Source organism: Ostrinia nubilalis, chromosome 6, assembly GCF_963855985.1.
Source record: "Ostrinia nubilalis chromosome 6, ilOstNubi1.1, whole genome shotgun sequence".
NCBI classification, from domain to species: domain Eukaryota; kingdom Metazoa; phylum Arthropoda; class Insecta; order Lepidoptera; family Crambidae; genus Ostrinia; species Ostrinia nubilalis.
In genome coordinates this window covers 3,885,691-3,912,350 of record NC_087093.1, presented here as the reverse complement: position 1 = coordinate 3,912,350, position 26,660 = coordinate 3,885,691, and the positions used below count along the sequence as shown (strand labels likewise).

The 26,660-nt window shown below is 36.1% G+C and overlaps 1 protein-coding gene and 2 long non-coding RNA genes across 3 annotated transcripts in view; 2 read left to right on the top strand and 1 right to left on the bottom strand.

Moving 5' to 3' along the window:
• Positions 1 to 495: 495 nt before the first annotated feature.
• LOC135072432 (uncharacterized) overlaps positions 496 to 26,660 on the top strand; it is a 176,144-nt gene continuing 149,979 nt past the window's right edge. The window contains exon 1 of the mRNA XM_063966332.1: positions 496 to 872. Within this exon, the coding sequence (XP_063822402.1) occupies positions 496 to 872 (377 nt within the window). The remainder of the gene's footprint in view (positions 873 to 26,660) is intronic.
• On the top strand, positions 11,152 to 12,485 carry LOC135072412 (uncharacterized). Its single transcript, XR_010257432.1, has 2 exons — positions 11,152 to 11,285; positions 11,382 to 12,485. It is a non-coding gene; the product is annotated as an uncharacterized LOC135072412 (long non-coding RNA).
• Positions 11,586 to 15,741, bottom strand: LOC135072411 (uncharacterized). The gene is made up of 4 exons (XR_010257431.1): positions 15,456 to 15,741; positions 15,001 to 15,179; positions 14,248 to 14,322; positions 11,586 to 13,863 (listed from the first exon to the last, which is right to left on the bottom strand). It is a non-coding gene; the product is annotated as an uncharacterized LOC135072411 (long non-coding RNA).

Here is a 26,660-nt window from a genome sequence, read left to right as displayed (position 1 = left end):
ACTCGCTGGCGCGCGACCTGCTGCGCGCCGAGCGCGAGCCGTTGCCGCTGCTGGCGCTGCCCGCGCTGCTGCTGCCCGAAGCGCGCGCGCTGACCGCGCTGCTGCCCGAAGCGCTCGCGCTGACCGCGCTGCTGCCCGAAGCGCTCGCGCTGACCGCGCTGCTGCCCGAAGCGCTCGCGCTGACCGCGCTGCTGCCCGAAGCGCTCGCGCTGACCGCGCTGCTGCCCGAAGCGCCCACGCTGCTGCCGGAAGCGCTCGCGCTGACCGCGCTGCTGCCCGAGGCGCGCGCGCCGAACACGCTGCTGCGCGAAGCACCAGCGCTGACCGCGCTGCTGCCTGGAGCGCCCGCACTGACCGCGCTGCTGTCCGAAGCGCCCGCGCTGACTGCGCTGCTGCGCGAAGCATCAGCGCTAACCGCGCCAAACATAGTTCATGATGTCACACAGACATCCCACACAGAATGACAACATCCACATAGTTTCATGACAATGTCACATGTCCATAGTTCATGATGTCTCCCACACAAGGCACGACATCTTCACAATTCCTGATGTCACACAGACATCCCACACAGCTTGTCATGACATGTCTCACATAGCTTGTCATAACATGTTACACACAGCTGGTGGCACCCGCTGGACACGCGGCAGGAGCAGCCGCATGCCGACCGCGCCGCGCGCCACGCCGCACTGCACCGAGCTGGCTGTCGCGCCGCTGCGGCCCGCCGCGCTTGAGCCGCCGCCGCCCACGCGCGGGCACCTGCAGCTGGCGCCGCTAGGCGCGCTGCACTCCACGCACCTTTGCACGCTGACTACTTTCGGCTCTGCTGGCACAAGAAATCATCATACAGTACATCTATACACCATCATACAGTACATCTAATGTCATCATCCTAAATGATTTATGGGATTAGTTAGGGTTCTTTGAACATTTTCACTTTAAACCCACACAGATTAGGCCATTCCACATAGCTTGTCATGTCATGTCACATGTTCTCCTCACACAGACATCAGGACATCTCATGCAGAATGACAATGTCCGCCCAGCTTCATGACAATGTCCACTGGTGTATGATCAACAAGTACATCATATACATTATTATTATTATTTTCAAACCATTCCCATAACCACAACATTATCAAAATATTAAGATGAATAACACAACTACATAAATCATCACTGACAACAAAACAATGCAAGTGAAACATATTGATGCTTAACATTGTGTTTGGGTGAACAACAAGTTGCTCCACACACAAATGCAACTTTATCAAAATAAACTTTTTGTTATTATCTTAGGTAACAGCACAATTGCAAATACTTCAATGAAGTTACCATCCTCAAAGCATTCACAAGAAATACCCAAGTACTTTAAATAACTTTTTGCTTAAGGCTGCTAGCGGCACTTGGGAAGTTCTAAAGTCTAGCAGTAGACTGTAGCCAATTAATTATTAAAATCTGTTCACACTCAAGTTAATTGTATGCAATTTCATGCCAATGACAAGAATAAGCACAGTTAAACAACCAAGCCGCAGTGGCACTGCTAGTCTCAGCCCAACCCTTGCAATAAAACATTAATTCAACTCACCAAATATCACAGCTGATTCCTTTTGTATTGCATTTTCACTCACCAAATATCACAGCTGATGCCTTTTGTATTGCATTACCTTCTGCCCAACTCCAAATCACTTATTACCCTTGCTCAGTGTTAAGCTTCTTCACTCTGGTATTGTGCTTGACTGATTTGCTCACCACAGGGCCAACCCGCAGAAAGTTAAGTCACCACATCTAAAACTCAAGTCAAATCTAAAAATATGCACACTCAGCATGCTACAACCAGTAACCTTTTTATTAATCAGCTAATAAATAACCTCAAGATTAAAATCATTTTCACCATGTGGGAAGAATAACCAACAATAATGGCTGGTACACAAGAATACTCTTTAAGTTAAATGCACCACATTCTATATTTTTTTTTTTAATTATAATAATTGGATAAATTTTAATCACCCACACTAATTTTCAATTTTAGTGATACAACCCAAATCACTACTGGCAGCAGAAATTAATTGATAAGTTGGAAAAGTTCAATATTAACATTATCTTAACTCAAAATATAGCATCATGTAACATAATAATAATTATGTTTCACAATAATTGAAGTATCAATCACTATAAGAGTACCAAAAATACACCACATGTTCAATGGCATAATAGGCTGCTTTACTTAATTTCAATTTACAAATTAAGCTATTTAATAGATTTTATCTCATCTTATAGTGCTCAACATCAAGAAAGAAACATCATGATACTAAAACTGGTTTACACAACACAGACCTTAGCTTCAATTTACTTGAATAAAACTAATTATTAATTCTTCTCCAAAATAATGCCAAGAGGTTACTCGGGCATGATCACCAAACTTATTTAATTTATCTGACCAAATTCTATCTATTCTTTATAGATTTTATATCTCAACAAGTTATTCTTTGCAGAATGTAAACATGAACAAATGAACACCGTTCAATTTAATTTGATTTACTAAAATAGTTTATTAGGCATTGCAATTAAAGTGAGCACATACCATAGCTTTCACACACATTCCTGGCATTATCAGTAAAGACTGACAATACCTATAACATTTGATGCTTCATTCACTTCCATGCATTATTTTGCTCAATAAGGAAATGTGTTAATATTGTTGTTGTTGGAATAATCGATAATAATAATAAATCGTACCTGCTCTGGGGCCATCGTTAGTCAAATTGTTCACCACTTACGTGACCACAAGCCAAGTTACGGAGGGAGTATCTTCATAATTTGCGTCCATCATTTCTCGTACTTAAATACTTTTCTGCATCTCACACAGTTGTCAGCGTGGTTTCCTTGACATTCTCTCTTCATCATATTCCATTATAATCATAGAATCGTGGGCGTTTTGTGTTAATATTCGTGACAAATAACACGAAACATTGGTCACCTGGAACACTTTGAAATCACGTTACTATCATAGGTTTCAGATCTCACTTCTGAACTATTAGAGGCCGATCGATCTATTCTCATAAATAAAACACTGAATACTCAACTTTCACATTATATTGCCTTATTTTAGACACAATTCATCACTTAGCACAAAAGCGCGCGGAGTCGTCTCCGCGCGTCCCTCTATTCTGACGTTTGATTCTCGTGTGACATTGACAATACGTTAATGTCACTATGACAGCAGCTCATTGGCTATAACGATACCGCTATTTTAACGTTTTAGATTTTTCATAATTAACAGTATGTACATAGAGTTGTATTATTTCAGGTTTTTTAGGTGAGCTGATGATGAAAGGTCATACTTCGTAAGTTAGGAGTTGATGATACTTTTTAGTTGCCCATATTTAAAGTATGTAGCCTGTATTTTGTAGGGAAGATTATTTACACTTAAAATGGAAAACTATAGTTTCAATCTCATTAAACATAGGTACTATCCATCTTCAGTGAGAATAACAAGGACTTCAACTAAAAAGCATGAAATAAATTAATTTTAACAAAAAAATTAAAACCGACTCCAAAAAACCTGCACTAAAAATTAGAAAATAATTACATTATTTATTCATTACATTAGGACAAAATTAAATATATACCATGATTGATATTTTTGGAGTCGGTGCCGGTAAATTTAGAACATTTCTTGAGCTTGGCACTGAGCAGGCTGGCACTGACTCCGAGAATATCAATCATGGTATACATTTGTCCTAATAAATAAATAATGTAATTATTTTCTACTTATTAGTGCAGGTTTTTTGGAGTCGGTTTTAATTTTTTGTGACGTACGAGTATAAAGATATTTATTTATTGAACAACCAAGCGAGCTTTGCATCCGTTAGTTCTGAATTATTTATAATAAGCTTTACATCTATCGCGTAGGAGAAATACAGTCTTGATAACATTATTCTGCCACTACTGTAAGCCGCGCCGCTATCCGTCTCGCATCAGTAGTACCACACAACACATTACAAACGCCCGTAGGGTTACAGGGGGCACAGTGACACACGGGGTACAGTAAAACAAGTTTAATATTTCTACCTCTTTTTATCAATTTATTTTTACTGGCCACGCTGCTTTATTAAGCGTTCGCACTGCCATCTTGGTGCAGTTGTCTTTTCTCAATTTGAAAGCTGCCTGTTGAATTCTTGCAAAAAAACTGATTTTTGAAAGTAATTCGTATCTTTTTTCACGAAATGGTTTTTGATTTTATTAGTACACTGTTTACCAAAGGTATGTATGGCTATTTTTTTAATAATTCTTGCATATTTCTTGTAATATTGACATCAGACGAAGGCCGGTGTTTATAACCTAAAGAATGTTATATGTTTTTGTGTTATTGAAGGGGGTCATGGGGTACAGTGAAACGGGGCACAGTAAAACATGTTTCAGTGTAAGATAAGTTTTTGTTTTTAGAAAACACCACAATGGTTCGTAACCGGAAAAGGAAAACGGATATAGGGAAGACCTAATGAAGCAGATATGAACTTAAGAGAAGCAGAAAATCTGAAAAATGTTAATTTTAGCACATTGTATAGGTATTTCAAGAAAAAAAGGAAAACCGAGAAGAAGAGGGACAGGTCGTGCGATATACGCCCAACTACAAAGTGCGAAGAGTGTTTACGGACTGTGCCCCAATCTGTTTCATAGTACCCCTACCCTAGTTTTATTGTACCCCAGATCTGGGGCACAGTACAACAAAAAATTGATCTCGAATAAGTGCCAATAAATTTAAGATTACTTAAAGAAACATGTAGTTTGATATTGTTGATTATTAAAGGGATAGCTAATGTACATTTTCGTGAAAAGAGTTTATTAAAATAATAAGATATTTTGTTTCTATGAACAAAAAACGTTTTTTTGTTTCATTGTGCCCCACCCTACCCTATTCACAAACGATACTTGCTTAAGTGATGCAGCAAATCGAACGCATAGCATAGAATAGAGCTCTGTGATTGGTTCGTGTGTCACCCTGTGCGTCCACGCGCACTGTGAGACCTCATAGTAATGTTTGTGAATACGGGCGTAGCGTAGGGCGTAGTACTATACTAGGCTAAAGAATGTAAACAGAAAACTAGAGGAAGTAAATAAAAAGAAAACCTAAAAGAGGAGGAATACAAAGAATACACCCAAAAGCTGGCGCTTATTTCAGTTATTTCAAAAACCGTGGTCTTGGCCGTTCACAAGAAGAAAATTGCAAATATAATATTTTCGATGGATAAGTTGTGGCCAAGAAAAAGATGTTCGAAACATAATAAATATATCCGTACAATGATGTTATTATTTCATGGTAAGTTTGTTTTCCTACTAATATTGTAAATGTGAAAGTTGGTGAGGATGGATGAATAGGATTTCACGTTTAAACTACTGATGCGTTTTAAATGGGTAGATAGGTATAGATAGAGATACTTTGAAACCCAGAAAAAACATAAGATTGTTTTTAGAAGCATATAAGACACATGTGCGAAATAAAACATGACTATGTATTTTTAGAATAACGAGATAAAGAGGGATATAAGGAGTAGTATTTGGTACGAGTTTACTCTAAATGAAATTTATTACATTATTGCCTTTATTTTTAGGAGCATATCTTTGGATTATAGTTGGAGGTGTTTTATGGATACTTAAATTTCTGTTTGAGGCGATATCAGATATTGCCGGGCGAAAAACCACATACGAAAAAACAAACTACTTCGGAGTTTACGCTCACATGTTTGTGATAATTTATCACATGTGTATGTATTTATTCCTAAAAACATTCTAGGCTCGTATCATAATAATAATCATAAATTATTATTTGATTGCTAAATGGCCGTTGGGCGATCACGGACTGGAAAACGTAAGGTTAGACAGTCGTTGGATCGACAACCCGGCGAAGGAAATCCGAGGGGGAGACCTCTGCCCAGTAGTGGACGAAATTCGGTTGAAATAATGTCTGTGGTTTCTTGAAGCTACCGCTATAACTATATACTTTGGGCAACCGTGCTTTGGGTAAAAATATATTTTAAGTATTGAGTCAAAACATGCGCTTTTCAGGTCCGCTGATAGATATTTTCTCCATAGCATTTCGATGTCTGGTGGGCACCATCACCATTAACACGTTGAGTGCGAAACCAGGTCTAAAGACCTTGTGTACGTCTCGCTTACCGTGCGGCTAAGAAAATTATAGTCTTCCTTGTCGTGCGAAAGGCATAACTTCAATTGGGTCCGGTGTAGGAAAGTGATAAATATATATCTATGATGTATTCTTAAAATAGAATCCAATGATGTACCTACCTTAATACCAGGTTTTTAGACCTGGTACCTAAAATGTCTTCACAATGCGAAACCAGGTCGAAGCGCCTTGTACCCTGCGCACCTGGTACCGCACCCCACGCTAGCTTCATGCAGCCAGTGTTGCCTCGCATTCGTAAGAAACGCACATGTCGACATGGCGTCAAGAGAAACAAACAAAATCAAAACTGCAAATTGATTATAATTTAATTTGATACACGAGTTATTGCTAATTTAAATAGTTTTTCGTGACAAATATTTGAAGTTGTAACTAAATGTTATTAAATAATATGTTTTCTTTAAATATAGCTTATTTAAGTATTTATGCACGTATGTCTTATTTGTAAAATATTTAGACTAAATGATTAAAACATCTTTGTTTGTTACTTTTTTAAATTTTTATTAAAACTTAATTAAAACTATCGATATTTGTATTTCACATCCCTAGAATACCCACCAGACTTCCCTACTTCAGTGCGGCACAGGGTGCATAAGCCTTGTATTTTGAATATAGCTATAATTTTTATACTAAACAAGTTATTCACGAACGCCTTCAGGTGTATGTCAATAAATGCATTATTATTAATATTCAAAGAAAAAAAACACAATATCTATTAACATGAAGCCAAAAATAAAATTAATATATCTTAAATATTACAAGGTCTTTAAGCCTTGTGCCGCCACAATGTAAGTTTTAATACCAGGTTTACCGACCTTGTACCGAAGGAATGGAAAGTATTAGAAAGTTACTGCCGCAGCAAAGGTGTTAATGCAGGCCTGCTGTTTCTGTCGCTGCAGGCAGACTTGGAAAATGTCATCGACGTGTGCAGGGCTCAGGACGCAGAACTCTTCGAATCACAAATTGAAGAAAATATCAAAATGCTAATCCATTACCATCAGCAAATCATTGAGTTCGTAAACTTTTTTGTTTTATCCGATTTAAAACATTTTTTTATCTACAACAAAGAAGCTCTTGGCCTGCATCTCACCTGCTGGAAAGTGATGATCAAGCCGAAGGCTAGGTATATGTTGTTATACAGTGTGATATGATGATAAAGTGCACATATAGAAATAGGTGAAACTAAACCTATTTTTAGCGACATAAAAGAGATCAAATTCTTTTTTATAGATTTTTTTTCTTTTAATTACTTATTTATTTATTTATTTATTTATTTATTTGAACACCAACAAGGTTACATTGAGGCTTCACAAAAGTAACTATAAAAAAAATGACACTTGTTAAATGCAAACTTAATTATAGGTGAAAACATCATGCGTTAGAGAAATTAATTAATTAATCTTATTGTAAAGAAAACGTAATAACTTTTAAACTTAGAGGTATATACTGATAAAATAAAAACAGTAATAATGCTAAATAACAGGCGATACTAAAAAAATACATAAAATACTCAGAAAATGGCAACAAATAATAAAAAAAATGTAAGTTTTGAGAAAAATCTGAATTTTAATTCATTTTCTTTTTGGTTACCTATTTGATTTTCTCCAAATAATACAGGTGGTTTTTATTACTTTGTGTTATTCTCTATCGTATTGCCTTTGTAAAACAAAAAAATTCATGTCTCTATACCTATCATAACGTTTGCAATGAGCGTTTGAACTAAGTCGCACCGGGCGCGCCATTCATCACGCGTTTGTGAAATTATTTTGTTTGTGCAAAAATTAGTGAACAACAATGATATTATATAAAAACAAAAGCAGATATGTTATAAGCGCTCGCGCTGTGAATACTGAAATACGTCCCAATTGGGACGTCTTGTGTTTAGTCTTCGTGTGGCCAGCGTCGTGCGCAATCGCGTGCGTACCACACCGTAAGTTCCTGTGTTCTTACCAAAATAAATAAAAATGCCATCGTGTGTGTTTCGAAAGTGTACCAATTATGACTCTAAAGTAAACAAAATACTAGGGATCTCTTACCACATGTGATTATGCAAAATTATTTAGTATTTATATTTTCAATTATTTATGCAAACAATCAAGACGCCATGCGCCATGTTCAAGCTAAGAAAGAGAAAGCGATCTTGTTTTGACGTTAGGGTTAGTCCCAACGTCCCCGGTGGATCTGCCCCGTCAACGGGGTGGATGGGAAAAAGTGTTTCAACGACCCCGGTAGTCATAGTCTTAGCGTTCAACGGGGTGGATGAAACACATCAAGTGTCAACAACCCCGGTATATCGTTTAACGGGGCGGATGGATCAAATCAAGTTTCAACCACCCCGGTATTTCACTAAACGTGACGGATGACACAGATCTAAAAGGTTCCACCTCGGTATTGCATACCGAAAATAAAACCTGTTAATAAAATATAAAATAACAATATGTAAATAATAATCAGTTTTATTTAACAGTTAAATTTAAAAAATCTTCAGCATAAAAGTAAGTTTAAATTGTCACAAAATATTATGGTCATAAACCTATAGATTACTTTTAGAATCACAGATGCGCAATTGCATTAATCAGTCAATATTAATAACACTAATAGTCTATTGTGATAAAAATTACATTAATCAGGTATTGATTAACAATAGTACTTAAACTACTAATTAAATAAATCATTAATAACGAAAAAAATTATTCTAAAATTGACATAAAAATATCACGGTAATAAATTAATATGATTATTAGTTTTAGAGTCACAGATGCGCAATTACATTAATCAGTCAATAAACACCTTAATGTTATTAAAAGTAACTCTTAAACTACTACTAACAAATAATAACAACAACAAAAAATCTAAAATTATTACAGAAATATAATAATTATTACTTTAGAATCACAGAGACGTAGTTACCTACATTGATCAGTTGTTGATTAACACTAGCGCTTAAACTATTATCTAATTAAATATATCATTAACAACAAAAGAATTATTTGTAAAATTGACACAAAATATAATTGTAAAAAAATATGATTATTACTTCTACATGGTGTTAGGTAAATGGGTATATGAGCCGACACTAGCCCATGCTAACATGGGCATATAAATGGTATGGTGGAATCAGAAAATTGATATCTTCATTTTAATTATTTTAATTTTCATACAAATCGCATTTTATAAAATTTATTTTGTATAAAAATAAAACAAAAAAAAAGGTGCTATCAAATTTCTGACTTCACCATACCATTTATATGCCCATGTTTATTTAATTAGTACTTTAAGTACTATTGTTATTAATCAATACCTGATTAATGTAATTTTTATCACAATTGACTATTAGTGTTATTAATATTGACTGATTAATGCAATTGCGCATCTGTGATTCTAAAAGTAATCTATAGGTTTATGACCATAATATTTTGTGACAATTTAAACTTACTTTTATGCTGAAGATTTTTTAAACAGTGACTGTTAAATAAAACTGATTATTATTTACATATTATTACTTTTTATTTTATTAACAGGTTTTATTTTCGGTATGCAATACCGAGGTGGAACCTTTTAGATGTGTCATCCGTCACGTTTAGTGAAATACCGGGGTGGTTGAAACTTGATTTGATCCATCCGCCCCGCTAAACGATATACCGGGGTGGTTGACACTTGATGTGTTTCATCCACCCCGTTGAACGCTAAGACTATGACTACCGGGGTCATTGAAACACTTTTTCCCATCCACCCCGTTGACGGGGCAGATCCACCGGGGACGTTGGGACTAACCCACCGACTCGGTGTATCTGTCGCAGTCGGATTGTATAATCCGCCGTTTTACATTACCACTAGGCATTTTACATTACAGCTCTGTTTTGTAATACGGCGGTTCAACGTTTAGGCGGATTGTCATTGCGATACGTTCTTCAATACGGCGGCCCACGTTTAGCCGCATCGTACTACTACAGATTGTAGGGTGACCATACTTACAAAATAAAACAATGTTTAATGAAAATAAATTTTAATAAGACAGATTTTGAGAATTATTACCTTCGTTACTGTATACTAAATAATATATTTGGCTTCAGTATTTTTTTTTTTACTTATTTATAAATCACAAGGGATAGCCATCTAAAAAAAAGTAACTCAAAACAATTAGACTTTTCTAAACATTTTAAGAATTAATTAGATATTTGGCTTTAGTCTTTTTTAGACATTAAAAATGATCAAAGGGAACAGGTAACTCAAAACTATAAAGTTTTAGTCATTTTTTCTGGGTTATTTTTCTTTAAGATAAAATTATCTTCACCGGCCACAGCCATGATTTCATATTTTTACACTAATAATATTGTGTAGGATTCCGCCGAACACCAGAATCCATAGCCACTTTGTCCGGCAACGCCACGGTATTGAAAATAGGAACTAAAAACTGTCAAAGCGGCGGGTAATGACACGCTGTTTTAACTACATTACGGCTAGCCGTATTGAAGAACGTTTGGCGCCGAATACATTCCGGCGGATTTTCATTCAGCCGTATTCAATCCGGCTAAACGTTAATCCGCCGTATTACAAAACAGAGCTGTAATGCAAAATGCCTAGCTGTAATGTAAAACGGCGGATTATACAATCTGACTGCGACATATCGACCCCGAGAATATCAATCATGGTCATAACAATTGTTCTAATTAACTTAAAGTAAAGTAAAGTAACCTAAGTAATAATTTAAAATATTGTTTTTTTATTTATCTCATTTTGTATAATAAATGTTTCATAGTTAAAATAAAAAGTTACTTGACTTATTTTCATTCTTTTTTTTCCGTTCCGTTAAATCTGCCGGTATGTGTAGATACAAAATAGTCATTTTTAAAAATATAACTGTCCTTAATTTCAGAATCGTGCTGAAATTATGACAGGACTTCTTAATAATGGTTGGATTACAGCACAGATATGGATCGTAGATAGAGAATAGAGGTAGATGGGTCATTAGCGTACACCTGAGTGAGATAGCAATATATCTACATACCATATCTATAGCTACAACAATAGACTTAGTATTGGCTACGTTAAAAATTACCCTGATTTTAGGGGTAAATAGGTGAGGAATATTTTTTTAATTAATTAGAAAGCTACGCTCACCCTGATGCTACTTTATACCGCCAAAGTATCTAATTCCCATGGGAAAACTCATTAGGTAAGCTGCGGGTGAAACTGAGGCGCAAAATCTAGTAAGTAAGTATTACTATAAAGGTGAAGTGAAAGTTTGTGTGTATGTATGTATGTTTACCTTTTTACGCTTAAACAACTGGATGGACTTGATTGATGGCGTGTGCGTGCAAGCTTTTTTCTATATTTTAGAGGTTAAACTGAGTTTTTGAGGATTTAAATAAAAAACCACTTTAATATAATACTTTAATCAGTATCACTGACCCTTAAACAAAATTAATTTGTTATAAAAATTCCTGACGATGTCAGACTTTTCTGAAAGCTTTTTAGCTGCATAATGTATTCGAACTTTCAGATACTTTAAACTTATGGCTTTAACTAAGAGCGAATAGTGACAGTCAAGAAATGTTTGTTGTTTAAAATGTGAAGTCTTGGAGAAAAAAGGATATCCTAAACAGTATTTAAGACTTTCTTGCATTAGCTCTATTAAATGATTTTTTTTATAAAATCCTTTATTCCTACGAAATATAATTTCACAAATTTCGCATATTTTTATGACATCTACTGTAGGATAACACAGTCCGCCTTTGTCTTTTTTCAATTGTAGGCTAACATATTTAGTATTACATACTATAGCTGACACACATTCCTCACAGTTAAGTTCTTTTTTCAGTTTGCTTACAACAAAACCAGCTATGTATATAATTATATGTTTAGAAAATTCAGTCAAAATACTTGGGTCTGTTAAATAGTCGTGATCTTTCATTAATATATTTTCAACCATTTCTGTATTTACAGGTTCATTATCAATTAATCTATTTTTCTCAGATGTTTTATTTATTGCTAATTCAGGTTTCGTTAGCGTTAAAATGTTTATATGTTCGAGAGGAATACAGTTTCCTGACGTTATATGTTTAATTTCTCCATGTACTAACATCCTCTTAAAGGCAGATTTAAACTGTTGTGCAGATGGATTGTTGTTAAATCCTCCTTTAGCCCTGATGGCACTAAAAAAATACTCTAGATGGTCCTGACTCATTTTGTATGTGCTCAGAAATTGGAGGTTATTATTTACCACCTGAGTTTCGTAAAGTTTAACAACGCTTTTAATACAAATAACAAATCCCATAAATCCAGTTTTTCTTTGGGATTGCATAATATTTATACCCCCTAATTTTAAGTTCGTCAAATATACAACCATCTCGTCTAAAAATTGTTTGATTTCGGGAAAATTTTTCTGAGATAATGGTTTTTTGTAAGTATATGCTTTAAGATTTCTAGAATTCAACACATCAAATAAATTATTCATTTTTCGAATAAACTCAACAGTCCCTGCAGAATTCTTAAAAGTGGTGATATTCAACTCTGTATCGCAAAACTCAATCGCATTTGCGACGGATTCACTCATGACTTGAGCTGCCAGCTTCACCTTCATTACTTGTTTAACGAAATTGATATGAGATTTATTTAATTTGTTACCCAAGTGTAATCCTTCGTTGTCCTGAAGTTCTACAAGTGATCTTACATACTCCCAGGATATAACACGGCCGTGCGGATCAATGATTGGCCCCTTTTCACCTAGCGTATTTCTCACTAACTTGAGCATGTGCGAGGGATCTGGGAATATTACGATTTTATGGTTGCCCACAGTAAAAGTAGGGTCAATTAAGTCGGTGCTGTCTAATTTGCACCCTAAAATTTTTGCCATCGACAAATTTGCGGCGCAACCATCAAAAGTTACTGAGAGTATATCAACCCCACAGTCTTGACTTAATGTCTCAATGCAAACTTTTATTAAACCTGCTTTCTGTTCAGCACTTATACCGTTTATCAAAAAATATCCTAATGGTATCTTCCATGATCCGTTCATGCATGTAAGCATGAAAACTAGTGCATCTTTGGCTAGCTGGTCATTATCGCTTACAACTCCATTCCCGAAATTTACAAAACCTATGCAGTTATTTCCATCAAAATTAACCCCTTTCCTAATTGCCATCTCATCAAAGCTTAAGGCACAAAGTTTTATGTAATGGGTTTTTATTTTTATTTATTTCATGTAATATTTTTACCGCTTTAATAGACTCAGATGAAAAACCAGGATCCCCATCAACGCACTGGTACCATCGCGACAATGTACGCGTATGGGGCAAACAGGTGTTGAACTGTTTCCGAACAAAATTGTAAGCTTTTGGACTTATATAATGGAGAGTTAAAGCGAATTTCCGCAGCTCTGGAGTATACTTTCTGGCAGTACTATCTTTACATAAGAACTTTTTCAAGAAATCTCTATTTACAACATCTATTGAAGACAATAAATCTGCACTCTCTTGATTAATCAATGAACGCGTTTTTAATTCCTGTATGACTGTACACATTTCAGCCGTTTTCTTCTGCAAACGCCAGGTTTTGGATCGCAAAGCTGCTAATTTCTTCTTTCTTTTTTCTCCAACAGCTGTTGTTTTTTCCAATTTCTTAATTAATTTTTTCTTACGAGGAGTTATCTTTGGAGTCTGAAACAAAGGAATTAAATGTATAAAACGCTACATAGTTACAATGGAAGTAAATCCAAACTATTTTATAAAACTCTTGTAAAAAAATTATTCAAGCCTCGTGTAATGAATGATATACAAAACCTACCATGTTTTTTTCTATTTCTATTTCTTCCCGCTGTCTGTCCATCTGTCTGTCCCTAGCTACCTATATAATTATGCTCCCGGCCCTCACTTCCCTCTCTCTCCCGGCCCTTACTTGCCTCTCCGTCCCGGCCCTCACTTCCCTACATACATACACTTACATACACACAAAAATACAAAAATAAAAACTTTCCTCTTAATAATATTAGTATAGATTATTAGTATAAACATAGATTATTAGTATAGAATAGACAAACATACCAAAGACTCAAATGCTTGTATCTCTATTTCCAAAGGTTTTTTGGATGAACCTGGTTGATCATGTTGAGGTACAGTCTATGGAAAACACAGGTAAAATGAACATCAAGTTGAAAATTATAATTATACAAATAAATACAAAATTAGTTTTTATTATTATACTAGCTGACCCGGCGAACTTCGTACCGCCTTAGCGTAGAGATTTTCTTTATATTTTTTTCCGTAAAAACCTTGTACAGAGTATTAGAAAACTACAAAAAAAAAATCAGCCAAATCGGTCAACCCGTTTTCATGTTATGTCGTGACAACGGAAAACGGGTTTCATTTTTATATATATAGATAGAAGATAGATAGATATGTTACGGTTAATGTGATAAATTGAAAATTATTAATAATAACCGGTTATTATGAATAATTACCGACAGTCGCGGTAAAAGTGATAAATTAATCACATTTAACAGTGATTATTTAATAATTCAACCGTAGTACTAACAAATTTCATAAAAGAGAACAACATCTTGTGTACGTGCTCGTGTACAGCCAAACTTTTTAACGTTTTGATATCATTATATTAATATAATTTGGCACTAAGCCGCCTATTTAGTTTTATACACACATAAATGACCTCGTATTAATCACATTTACCAAATCATGCGGTAATTATTAATAATAACCGGCAATTATTCATAATTTTCACATTTATCACTTTGACCGTAACATATATTTATATGATAATTTACAAACAACTTTACTTACATCATGAATGAAAAGTGTAGGTTTTGCAGACTGCCTTAAAAATATGCCTTTTTTTCTTAGCCTGAAAGCATCTGGATTCAAAATGTCTGGAACATATTCGAGAATGTTGACTTGGATGCCAATGTACTCGGCCCGTACACTCCGTCCATTTATTTCTTAAACTTGGTTCATTCGGGAATCTAAAAACAAAAATACATGAGGGAAAATTGACTAGGCCTGCTGGTATCCCCAGCGGCTTATAACCCGACTAATGACAGATAACACGTATTATCATAATGAATCTTCTGGCACGTGATGACTTTCACTTCAGTCGGTTATTACCCAATTTAAAGGTTTAGAATAATCAAATTTTTAACATAATTACGAGAAAACTTACATTTCGGTAACATCAAACAATCGTTTTCTTAATGTTATTACCTTCAGTTACCATATAATAGCGAAAAAATGCTACTTACCGATGAAAGGTTATGTTTGGTTCTTTTCGTTCACTACGGCTTTTACAACCAATTATACAACAATTCACCATTACTGCAAACGAAATCACACAAAATACTGTGTAGAACAATGTTCTGATTGTTTTATTTGACATGAAATCACTATAAATTGATGAAAAACATCAAAACACCACGCAATTGTCTGCCACCAAAGCAAATGGTGGCAAACATAAAAATCCGATACGCAAGCGGAGACAAAAAAAAATGTTTTGTCCTGCTCTCCCATATTTATCTGACATATAAGCTTTCTCACTCTAATTTTTTTTTTTTATTAGTAGCTTATCTATACTCTATTCTCTATCTACGATATGGATAGATGCAGCATGTGTCAAAAATTGTATGAAGCCGAGCGTGCCACTTTTTAAACGTCATTAGTGTCATTTTAGCGAATTTTAGTGATTGCCGCAACGTAAAAGTAATCGTATCATCGTACTGCATTCGCAAAGTCATCGAACGATATCGTGTGACTCGATTCGAAAATTAATTAATTCCGATAAAACTGATATTTTGTTAAATTTATAGCTGGTCTGACTGTGGATTAAAATAATTTTGTAGCGGTAGACGTTATTCTACAATTCTACATTATTAATTTGCAAATAATATTTTTGTTGTGCCTAATGTTTATGAAAGTAATGATCGTTATTCCATTATGTTAAATAGTACTACTAGTAATTTATACTTAATTCCATACTTTTAAATATCCTAGTAAGTAAATGACCTAGTTTCATAAAATAAAGACTATTTACTCAAGCTTGTTATTTTTAATAAATGTAAAAATGCGTAGTTTTGCCAATACGTTTTCTTTCATAAAGCTAAGTCAGGTACCTAGTTTTGAAGATATTTCTAAACGACAAAATCTCGGCCGTCGTATACATAGACTAGTAATAGTGTATACTGCGATCACTGACCTAACTTCTTGATTTGTATATTTCGACGTTATACAGTGCACTCTGTCTCAGTAGCGGCGTAAGGGGGGGGGGGGGCGGGTGCCAAGCATCAGGGGGTGACACAAGTCGCGCAGATTAGTACTCACTGGCACATGGCAAATTTGCGGTGTATGGGGGGGGGGGGGCGATTGTAACTTGTTTTATAATTCTTCTACTGCTACTTTATTCTAATTAATTACATATTTGTTACTCGTTGCTGTTAATTACAATTCTCAATCCGTAAATAATTTCTTCTCTCTACCGTGTTCGTACTACTGTCCTCGTAAAATCATCGTATCCGATTGTTGTAATCGGATTACATGAACATCACTCGACCATGTATGTCCATTTGGACATATCGGAATGGCACGCTTTGACTTTATCAATTTAATTTTTAGCAACTTGCTGTATCTACTCTAATCCATATCTGTGGTTGCAGTCCGTAAATGACATTTCGAGAGATTAACGAGAGATTTTGTCGCATCACTAGTAGTACTAGGTTAGGTAGATCAACTGACAGACTAAAAAAAAATTCGTCAATGTCAGTTGGCCTGTGGCCATATTTGTTTACATTTAGGGAAATTTCTGAAGAACAGGTACCTTTAATATAATACATTTTAATATAATTAATTAATCGCATTAGTCCGCTAACAAAAATGAGTCACAGTAGTTGTTGTGTTGTAAACTGCAAGAATACTGGCAGAAATAGTAAATGCAAGTTTTACCGATTCCCAAGAGCTACTTGGAAACTTGAACAATGCAAGAAATGGATAGCTGCCGTCAAGAGAATTGAGTAAGTAACATCATAACCACATTTAAATCCTGTATTTGATATTAATCAAAGAATCCATTTCACATATTTAAATTCAACTTTGTTTCAGTGCTGATGGATTGCCATGGTACCCAAGACCAAATGATTTAATATGCAGTGCTCATTTTATTGGTGGCAAGAAATCAGACGAGTCAGCCAGTCCCAGTTATATACCGACGATATTTCCTTCAATCTATCGTTCAAAAATACCAAATGAATCTGCAGCTATATCCCGGTACCAACGTTTAATGAAAAAGAGAAAGAAGAATGAATTATTTAACACCATACCAACCAACCAAAAATTTATTCACTCATCTGAAACATTTCATCAAGTAGACATGACTTTAAAATGTGATCAGGAATGTCAAGTTGATATATTTTCGAAATTTAACAATGCAGGAAATACATTTACATGTAATAGATATATTTATAACCAAGTATGTGATGCTGAAATACAAACAGAAATAGACAACTCTACTATTTATATTAAAAATTACAAAAAAGTGAAGGACAACGAATGTAACACCCCTCAAAAAACATATATAGATATGACAACTTCAACCGAAAAATCAGATTTTACTGGGTTTTCATCGATCTGTAATGATCTCGCAACTTATGGATCTCGCAGGTGTGACATTCAACAACTTTCGATTATTATTAAAAACATTAATAACAATCAGTCACAAATACAGTATTTCCAAAGAAGATAGACTCTTTGTTCTTTTAATAAAAGTTAAAACTGACATGACATTTTCGGCTCTAAGCGTCTTGTTTGGTGTTCACAGAACAACAATCTCAAGGATTTTCTATACAACTTTAGAAAATGTAGCTAAATCAACAGCTAATTTTGTTTTTTGGCCAAATAAAGATACTGTTCAAGCCACAATGCCAGACTGTTTCCGTCCAAAATACAGTAATACAAGAGTGATAATAGATTGCACTGAGTTCAGGATAGAAGTTCCGGCTTCAGTAGATAATCGTGTAGGTATATTGTTATTCACATTACAAGAAGGGATTTACTGCTAAGTTGCTCATAGGTATTACTCCTGGAGGCTTCATTTCTTTTAAGTCTAAAGTGGCTGGTGGAAGAAAAACTAATTCGCAAATGACGATAGAATCCGGATTGATTGATTATTTGGATGATGGCGACATTGTTTTAGCCGATAAAGGTTTTCCAGAAATAAAAACAGTTATAGATGGAAGTGGAAAAGAGGTGAAGATTGTTATGCCTCCCTTTCTCAAAAATAAGAAGGAATTTTCTACAGAAGAGACTCAAGAAACATTTATAATATTGCCAGTGTAAGAATTCATGTCGAAAGGATAATGCAAAGATTAAGAGCATACCAAATTTTGAACAAAATTCCTGAAAATTTATTTTACTGCATTAATGACATTGTACATATCTGCTGTGTATTGGTAAAGGACAATGGGCAAAATGGTACCCGGCTCCAATAGATAATATGTGTCTAGTGTCGTTTGAAAGGTCTTACCAAGATGAACAACTGTTTTTTATGAACAACTTTTACTATGACCGCCAGCCTCAGATCTGGTTGTGTACGAAGATAAACATACTTTTTTGCAGAATGGTACCCGGCTCCAATAGTTATGTTTGTAGTGTCATTTGAAAGGTCCTACCAAGACGAACAACATTTACTATGGCCACCAGCCTCAGATCTGGTTGCGTTCGAAGATAAACATACTTTTTGTGTAACCTAAGTATCGTACAGTATGGAAGGCAGACGCGCTCGGGCCAGGGCACCGACGAGATGGTCGGACGCGGTGAGGAAGACGGTGGGCGGGAGTTTGCATCGTGCAGTCCACACAGCTTATGACCGCAGTCTGTGGAGGAACACTATCTGTGGTCGCGATCCTCATCAGTGAGGGAACGAGGAAGAAGAAGAAGAAGAAGTATCATACGTGTCCATCGTATGGTACTTAGGTTATGCGAGGCAGGAAGGGTTTACTGCTCCAGCATCCTTCCTTAACTCTATAATTATTGATGGGGATAATTGTGAAATAAATATTTTTATTTGAAGAACTACTACCCCCTAATTAATAAAAAGTTACACCTAGGAAGAACCTTGGATTAAAATGACATTTCCATACCAAATGACAATTTAAGCCAGAGTTCAACTAGGGTGTAACTTTTATTAATAAAGGAGTTAAAGTTTTATTACTTCTTAAGGGTTTTATTATGGGTTGCTAAAGCGAATAAACCCACAAGACCCAATAAGTCCACCCACAAGATGGACCGACGACCTCATAAAGGTAGCGGGAAGGCGCTGGGTGCAGGCCGCCACCAACCGGTCATTGTGGAAATCATTGGGGGAGGCCTATGTTCAACTGGACGTCCTATGGCCTTAGATTAATAAAACCCCTATGGCTAAAATGATCATGATGATGATGATGAAAGCGAATAAAGGGATAATAGCTTGGGTAGTTCATCGTAGGTATAATCCTTTCCTTTTCAATGCTTATTTTAGTTATATTAATAGATTGTAGTCATAATACATACTCGTATACATGGATGATTGTGTTATACTTTCATTATAATACTTAGTGGAATTACTGCTTTCAAAACGTGAATTAGAACTGGCCCCTTAGCAGACATTTTCCTACATCTAAAGGCCTTTTAAATTAAAATATATATTGGTTATGACTATTGGAGCGGGTACCACTTTCCATACATTTGTGCCCATCATCCTTTACAGCCCCCGATATTTAAAAAAAAGAATGTGTCTGTGAATATTATTTTATTATTTTTTTCCAACAAAATAATGTTCTGTTTATTCATATTATTATGCATAACAATTCAAAAATAATTAAATGATACTTATCCTTAATATCAGTCAAACTTAAATCACAACAATAAATAAATAATAAAATAACTTGTAATGACTTAGGTAGGTATTTACTTTTTTATTGAACCTACATCACATTGATTATATTTTTTCCAGTAAAATTACGTTTTGGTATAAAACTGAACAAGTTTTATTATTATTACTATCATTTTTACAAATACTTTCTAAATATAATGATTTTAAATAATGTTCAAAGTAAAATCTTTCACTAACCAAAATTACATGTTTAATGAATGCTTCATCACGGTGTACCCGCACTGTGCAGCTACCATGTTTTACAGGCGAGTACACGAAAAGATCACAAACGGTCATTCCAATTACATACATCTGTACCCTTAGATTAATAAAACCTAGATAGATAGTCAGTGCACGAAAGGTGAGGCAGATTTTAGTGAGCCAGAATGGCTTACTCGTAAACGTCACATGAACTGTCAAAGTGAAAAATTGGTAAACACGTCCGACGACTTTTAATTAATTAAGACGGTTTGTGCTGTGAAAGGGTGTCTAAATACATCAGAGCCCCGATTACGGTAACTTATAACGTCAACAATCCAGACACGCTTCTCGATTCTGCGATACGATTGGTCGTTCAACAGCGTATGTCAGCTGTTTTGACCAATCGTATTGCAGAATCAGAAACGCGTCTGGATTGTAGACGTTAAAAGTTACCGTAATCGGGGTGCAGAAAACTAAAGAAAGTGACCAGAGCCCCGATTACGGTAACTTTTAACGTCTACAATCCAGACACGCTTCTCGATTCTGCGATACGATTGGTCGTTCAACAGCGTACGTCAGCTGTTTTGACCAATCGCATCGCAGAATCGAAGAAGCGTGTCTGGATTGTAGACGTTAAATATTACCATAATCGGGGCTCAGTGTTACATTTCATAAGTAAGTACTACGATTCGACGCGTATTTTGCTTGAATTTGGCTTTCAAAAATTAAATACGGGAATGATACCAGTAACAAGAAAATTTATTTCCCAATTGTTCGCCGTACAAATACACTTCCTTTTTTATGAAATCGAGACTTTTAAGTCGATTTATCTTATTGTAATTAGGTAGGTACTTTGAATTCAATAAATAAGTTAAGTACATGATGCGTTTTGTTTTTGTTAGTTATAAAATAATTAAAAACGTATTAAAAATTTCCCTACTTTCGGGAAAATCGCCTTCACTGTCTACACTCCCCAACAAAATTGACACTAATGACATAAGATTTTTGCCTCACTCTTGACGAAGCGTTTGTATGAAGACTATCCATCTAGGTTTTATTAATCTAAGTCTGTACCTGAATTTGAGTATAATACGGTTTTTGTGATTTTAACTCTAGTCTATCATTTACAAACTCTAAATACTTGACATTGCACATCTTTTCATTATAATTTATCACAGGTTGTTTTGAACATGATATCGGACATTTGATTTCAACTAGTCTTGAGATACAATCATCAATGACAACCCCGTCAATGCCATTGAGTTATAATGTACTACGTACTAGAGAAGACATGTCAACTAGACTGTTTCTGGCACGCAAACAGGTCCATGGACCGAAATTCAATTAGTATGTGCTCAGCGGTTGCTGTGACAACACGCTTGAGTGCAGTTTTGTTTTTTGAAATATGCCATCCTATAGACGAAAATACTGTTCAAATAACCCCAGATACATATTAAGTAAAAATCAAGGAATGACTTTTTACCATTAAGTTGTACATTTATGCACTTAAAACACTAATTTAATTTTAATTTGTTAATTACAAGGCGTCACCGCGGCGGCAGCCATTTTACGAAAATTTAAAAGAATAAAAATCGCAGACTTGACACTGACGCATAAATTAGTATACGAAAGGAAGGTTAAATACAGCAATAAAAAGATTTTTTTTTAGATTATAAGCACTTTGTATTGCACAAATTACTAATAGTCCCGTCCAGCCCCTAGTGTTAAGCTAAATAAGCTTGGGTTACGGGTGGGCTCACACAATAGTCGTGCGGCATCATGGATCAGTGAGATTGTTTGAATCTCACTGCTGTTGTTCGTATGCGACTGGTTAGTTAGTAAATCACCCTAATTATTGACACCTAGCTCACGAGATAGGCTAAAATTATAATAATTGTACAGTGTGTCTGGTCACCAGTGTCCGACCCGTTAGGGCGCAATAATATTATGATCAATTTAATCGACAAATCTAGTATTAAAAAATTACAGCTATTTTAATTTTTTTAGTTTCTGAGTCCGGATGGATTCATTTATTTACCAAATCTACCGATGTACAGGACCTATGAGTATAAAAGTGATTCGCTCGACAGCTGAAAAAGTAAGCAATACGTTGTCATCAAAAGCTTCCATTTAAATTTCTTAGAAACACTTGAACGTAAAAAAAATGATGCTTCTTTTTAGATTTTTCAATGTTACAAAAAACTAGAAAGTTTTACATTTTTAGATGCACTAAGTCATTACCTAAAAACTGATATACCTTGGCTTTAAATCAACTAGTCTAGGTGCTAGCTACACAGGAGATGCAGCGGTGAAAAGGAGAGGTGGGAATAGTCCCGTAACTTCTACCTCACAGCTATTATACGTGTAACTCAACCACTGAGTTAGTTAACAATAGAGACAATAAAATAACTAGTTTCTGACTTTCAGTTATTTTATTGGTTCTGGAATGAAGGCGTGGGTCATGCCTAGCTTTGTTCCTACCGTTACGAGTGGGAATTTTTCTAAAATCTCAAGATGGACTGACTGAAGATAGCAGGAAGACGCTGGGTGCAGGCCACTATCAACTGGGCGATGTGGAAATCATTAGAGGAGGCCTTTGTTCAGCAGTGGACGTCCAGTAGCTAAAATGATGATGACGATGTTTCCTTACAGTATCCAATTCAATAGGCAGAAACTAAACGTAAACGAAGTGTCGCCTCTGTAATGGTATCATTATCTATAACTCATAATATTTCGTGCGCTGTTGGATGACAGTTTTAAACTAGAGATGGGTAATTTTTTTATCGAATTAGAAAATACCAGTTAACGATTCTCAAGGCGATTATCGATTACATTAGATTTTAATCGGGAAGAAAAATAATTAATGGCTTAAGCATCAGTATGAAGCCCATACGCACTTGTAGCACAAGTAACACGATTAGCCTCTGTACAAAACCTCTTTTTGAGTTTGTCGATGGACGGAAGATTTTATATTTTTATTTGTTTGACAAGTGATTTAGCTGTCAATAAAATGTCCGCATAAAGTAAACATCTCTTTCTTTACAATCCCAATTTATTTTCTACATCTGGCGACCCTGTGAAGTAAAAATGAATTTAGAAGCCGTAAAAAAGGAGCGCACACGGTTGCGCAAATTATTTACAAGGAGAACAAATGATATTAATCGTATATTGGAAACGAGTGAGCCCGACGTGGATTCCATAGCTGCGGCAGTAGATACATTGGAACCACGAGTTCAAGAGCTATTCGACCATGACGTACAGATATATAAATACCTTGTGGATAGCGGCGATGAAAAAGAGATTGATGATGAGATGGACCAGGCGGATAACTATAGAATGAAATGGACCGCTTTAAAGAGAAAAGTTGACCGTTTAGTGTCACACGATGTGGCCGATTCACAGAGTTTACGGGCATATAAATCGCTTGACGGATGCAGCTGCGAGAGTGCTGGTTATAAGCGAAACTTTAACTTGCCTAAATTGGAACTCAGAAAATTCGAAGGAAACGTAAGGAGCTGGATTGGCTTCTGGGGCCAATTCAAAAAAGTCGACGAAGACCCGCTAATAGATAAGTATGACAAGTTTCAATACCTTATCCAATGCATGGAAGAGAATTCGTCGGCCAGAAGTCTTGTGGAAAGTTTCCCACCAGCCGCTGAGAATTATGACAAAGCGGTGTCGCAATTGAAAGAGAGATTTGCGCGAGATAATCTGCTAATTGATGTGTACGTGAGAGATTTACTAAATTTGACTTTATCACAGGTAAAACAGCCTCTTCCGATGACCAACCTCTACGACAAGTTGACAACTTATCTGCGAGCTCTGGAGTCGCTACAAGTAACATCGGACAAGTACGCCGCCATGCTGCTGCCTCTAGTGGAGTCTGCGCTGCCTACGGATATACTCAAAGCTTACGAAAGGTACCAAGCTGGAGATAACAAAAGCGATGACACAGGTAAACAACTTTCCAATTTACTACAATTTTTGCAAAAGGAAGTTGAGAGTAATGAGCGCATTGCGGTAGCGAAAACGTCTTTCAATATAGATTCAGCGCAATACAACAAGGAGCCAACAGCTTCTTGTTTAGTAGCGGGTACCAGTAAAGATTCGAATCGTGTGGTAGGGTGTATATGGTGTGATAAATCAACCCACTCCAGCTTCGAGTGTTTCAAGCTTGCTAAGATGAGTTACGACGACAAGAAAGAAGTAATTAGGAAGAAGAGATGTTGTATGATTTGCCTGCGTATCGGACATCATGCTAAAGTATGTAGATATTTTATAAAATGTCTTATTTGCGCAAGACGACATATGACTATAATGTGTCCTGATATAAACCGTGCCGCGAAAGCTGAGGAACAACCAAAAGACATTAGTGCAGCGATGTCGTCGTCACAAGTTAATACTGTCACTTTGTTACAGACCCTTGCAGTGAATGTCTTGGACAAGGATTCGAATAGAATAACCGTTCGAGCTCTTATTGATACGGGTGCTCAGCGATCTTATATAACAGATGATTTGGCCACAAGGCTAGGAGTGAAACCAGTCGGTGAGCAGTCTTTAATACATCAGTTATTTGGAGGAGCAGAAAGACAATCACAGAAACATAAATTATATGAGATCATTGTAGAAAATGTAGATAAATCTTTTAAGCTCAACATGACCACACTGACTGAAAAGAAAATATGTGGAACGATACCAGCAGCCAGTCGTGAGTTGAGTGCGCAAGTAAAACAGTGGAACATTACCTTGGGGGACATCGAAAGTTGCAAAGACATACATTTATTAATTGGGGCAGATTATGCTAATTACATTATGACCGGAACGTTTTTGAATGTTACAGATGGGTTAGTAGCCATAAAGACAAAACTTGGGTGGACTTTGCAAGGCAAAGTAGATGGCCAGAAGGACCCACGGGTGTGTACGTTATTTTCGAAAGCGGAACTAGACATTGCCGATCTATGGAATTTAGAGGCAATCGGTATACTCGACAAGCCTAGAGACGGAACAGATGAGGTAATAGAAAGTTTCAAGCGAAATTTGATAATTAACAGTCAAGGAAGATATGAGACTACTTTACCATGGAAGCATGATCGAACTATACTGTCATCAAATAGAGATTTAGCAGAGAAGCGACTATTTTCTACAACGAAAAGATTAAAAGCTATTGGCAAAATTACGGATTACGACAACGCGTTTCAAGAATGGCTGAAATTAGGTATTATTGAAGAAGTTGAACCTGACGACGGACAGGGACATTATTTAGCACATCATGCCGTTATAAAGGAGTCAAGCCTTACTACCAAAACAAGACCTGTATTCGATGCTTCAGCAAAAGGTAAAAATAAATACTCATTGAACGCTTGTCTAGAGAAGGGAGTTAATTTGATTGAGCTGATACCAACGTTATTGACACGTTTTAGAATGAACGCTGTCGGTATTTCTGCAGATATTGCGAAAGCATTTTTACAAATATCTTTGAAGGAGAGTGACAGGACATATTTGAAGTTTCTGTGGTGGAAAGACTCGGAATTGAAAGAGATCATTACATACAGACACTGTAGAGTTGTATTTGGTCTAACATGCAGCCCTTTCTTATTAGCGGGAACAATAAAATACCACCTGGAAAATTACAATGGACCATGGAAGGAGACAGCTGAGAGGTTATTGTACTCTTTTTACACAGATAATTGTGTAACTAGTTTAGAGGAAGAAGAAGTGCCTAAGTTTGTTTCAGAAGCTCGTGAAATTATGGCCATGGGAAAGTTTGATTTGAGGGGGTGGGTAACTGCACCAAATTCAGAATCAGTTCCAGATTATGAAGAGGTATCTGTATTGGGATTAAACTGGAATACAAAAGACGACGTGTTAACCTGCAAAGTAGAGAGTCTGAATACAATGAAACAAGGGAATATTACTAAACGCAGTCTATTGTCTATCGCGCATCGGGTTTTTGATCCAATAGGATTTATGGCACCCACGACTTTGATCCCGAAGCTCATATTACAACGAGCGTGGCTAACCCATAAACGTCATGATTGGGATGATGAGCTACCGGAAAGTTTGACCACAGAGTTTGAGAATTGGCAAAAAGAAGTAGCTGAGTTAAATAACGTCAAAATCCCGAGACGTTTATCTAGTCTGCGTCTAATGGATGGCAAAAGAAGTTTGCATATATTTTGCGATGCAAGCATGAACGCATATGCAACTTGCATTTTTATGCGAACTGAAAAGGATAACGTCGTGAACGTGAGCTTGGTACTAGCAAAAGCAAGAGTTGCACCTAGCAAACAACAAGTCACAATACCGCGTTTGGAATTATTAGCGGCGGTCATCGGCACCAGGTTGAGTAGGC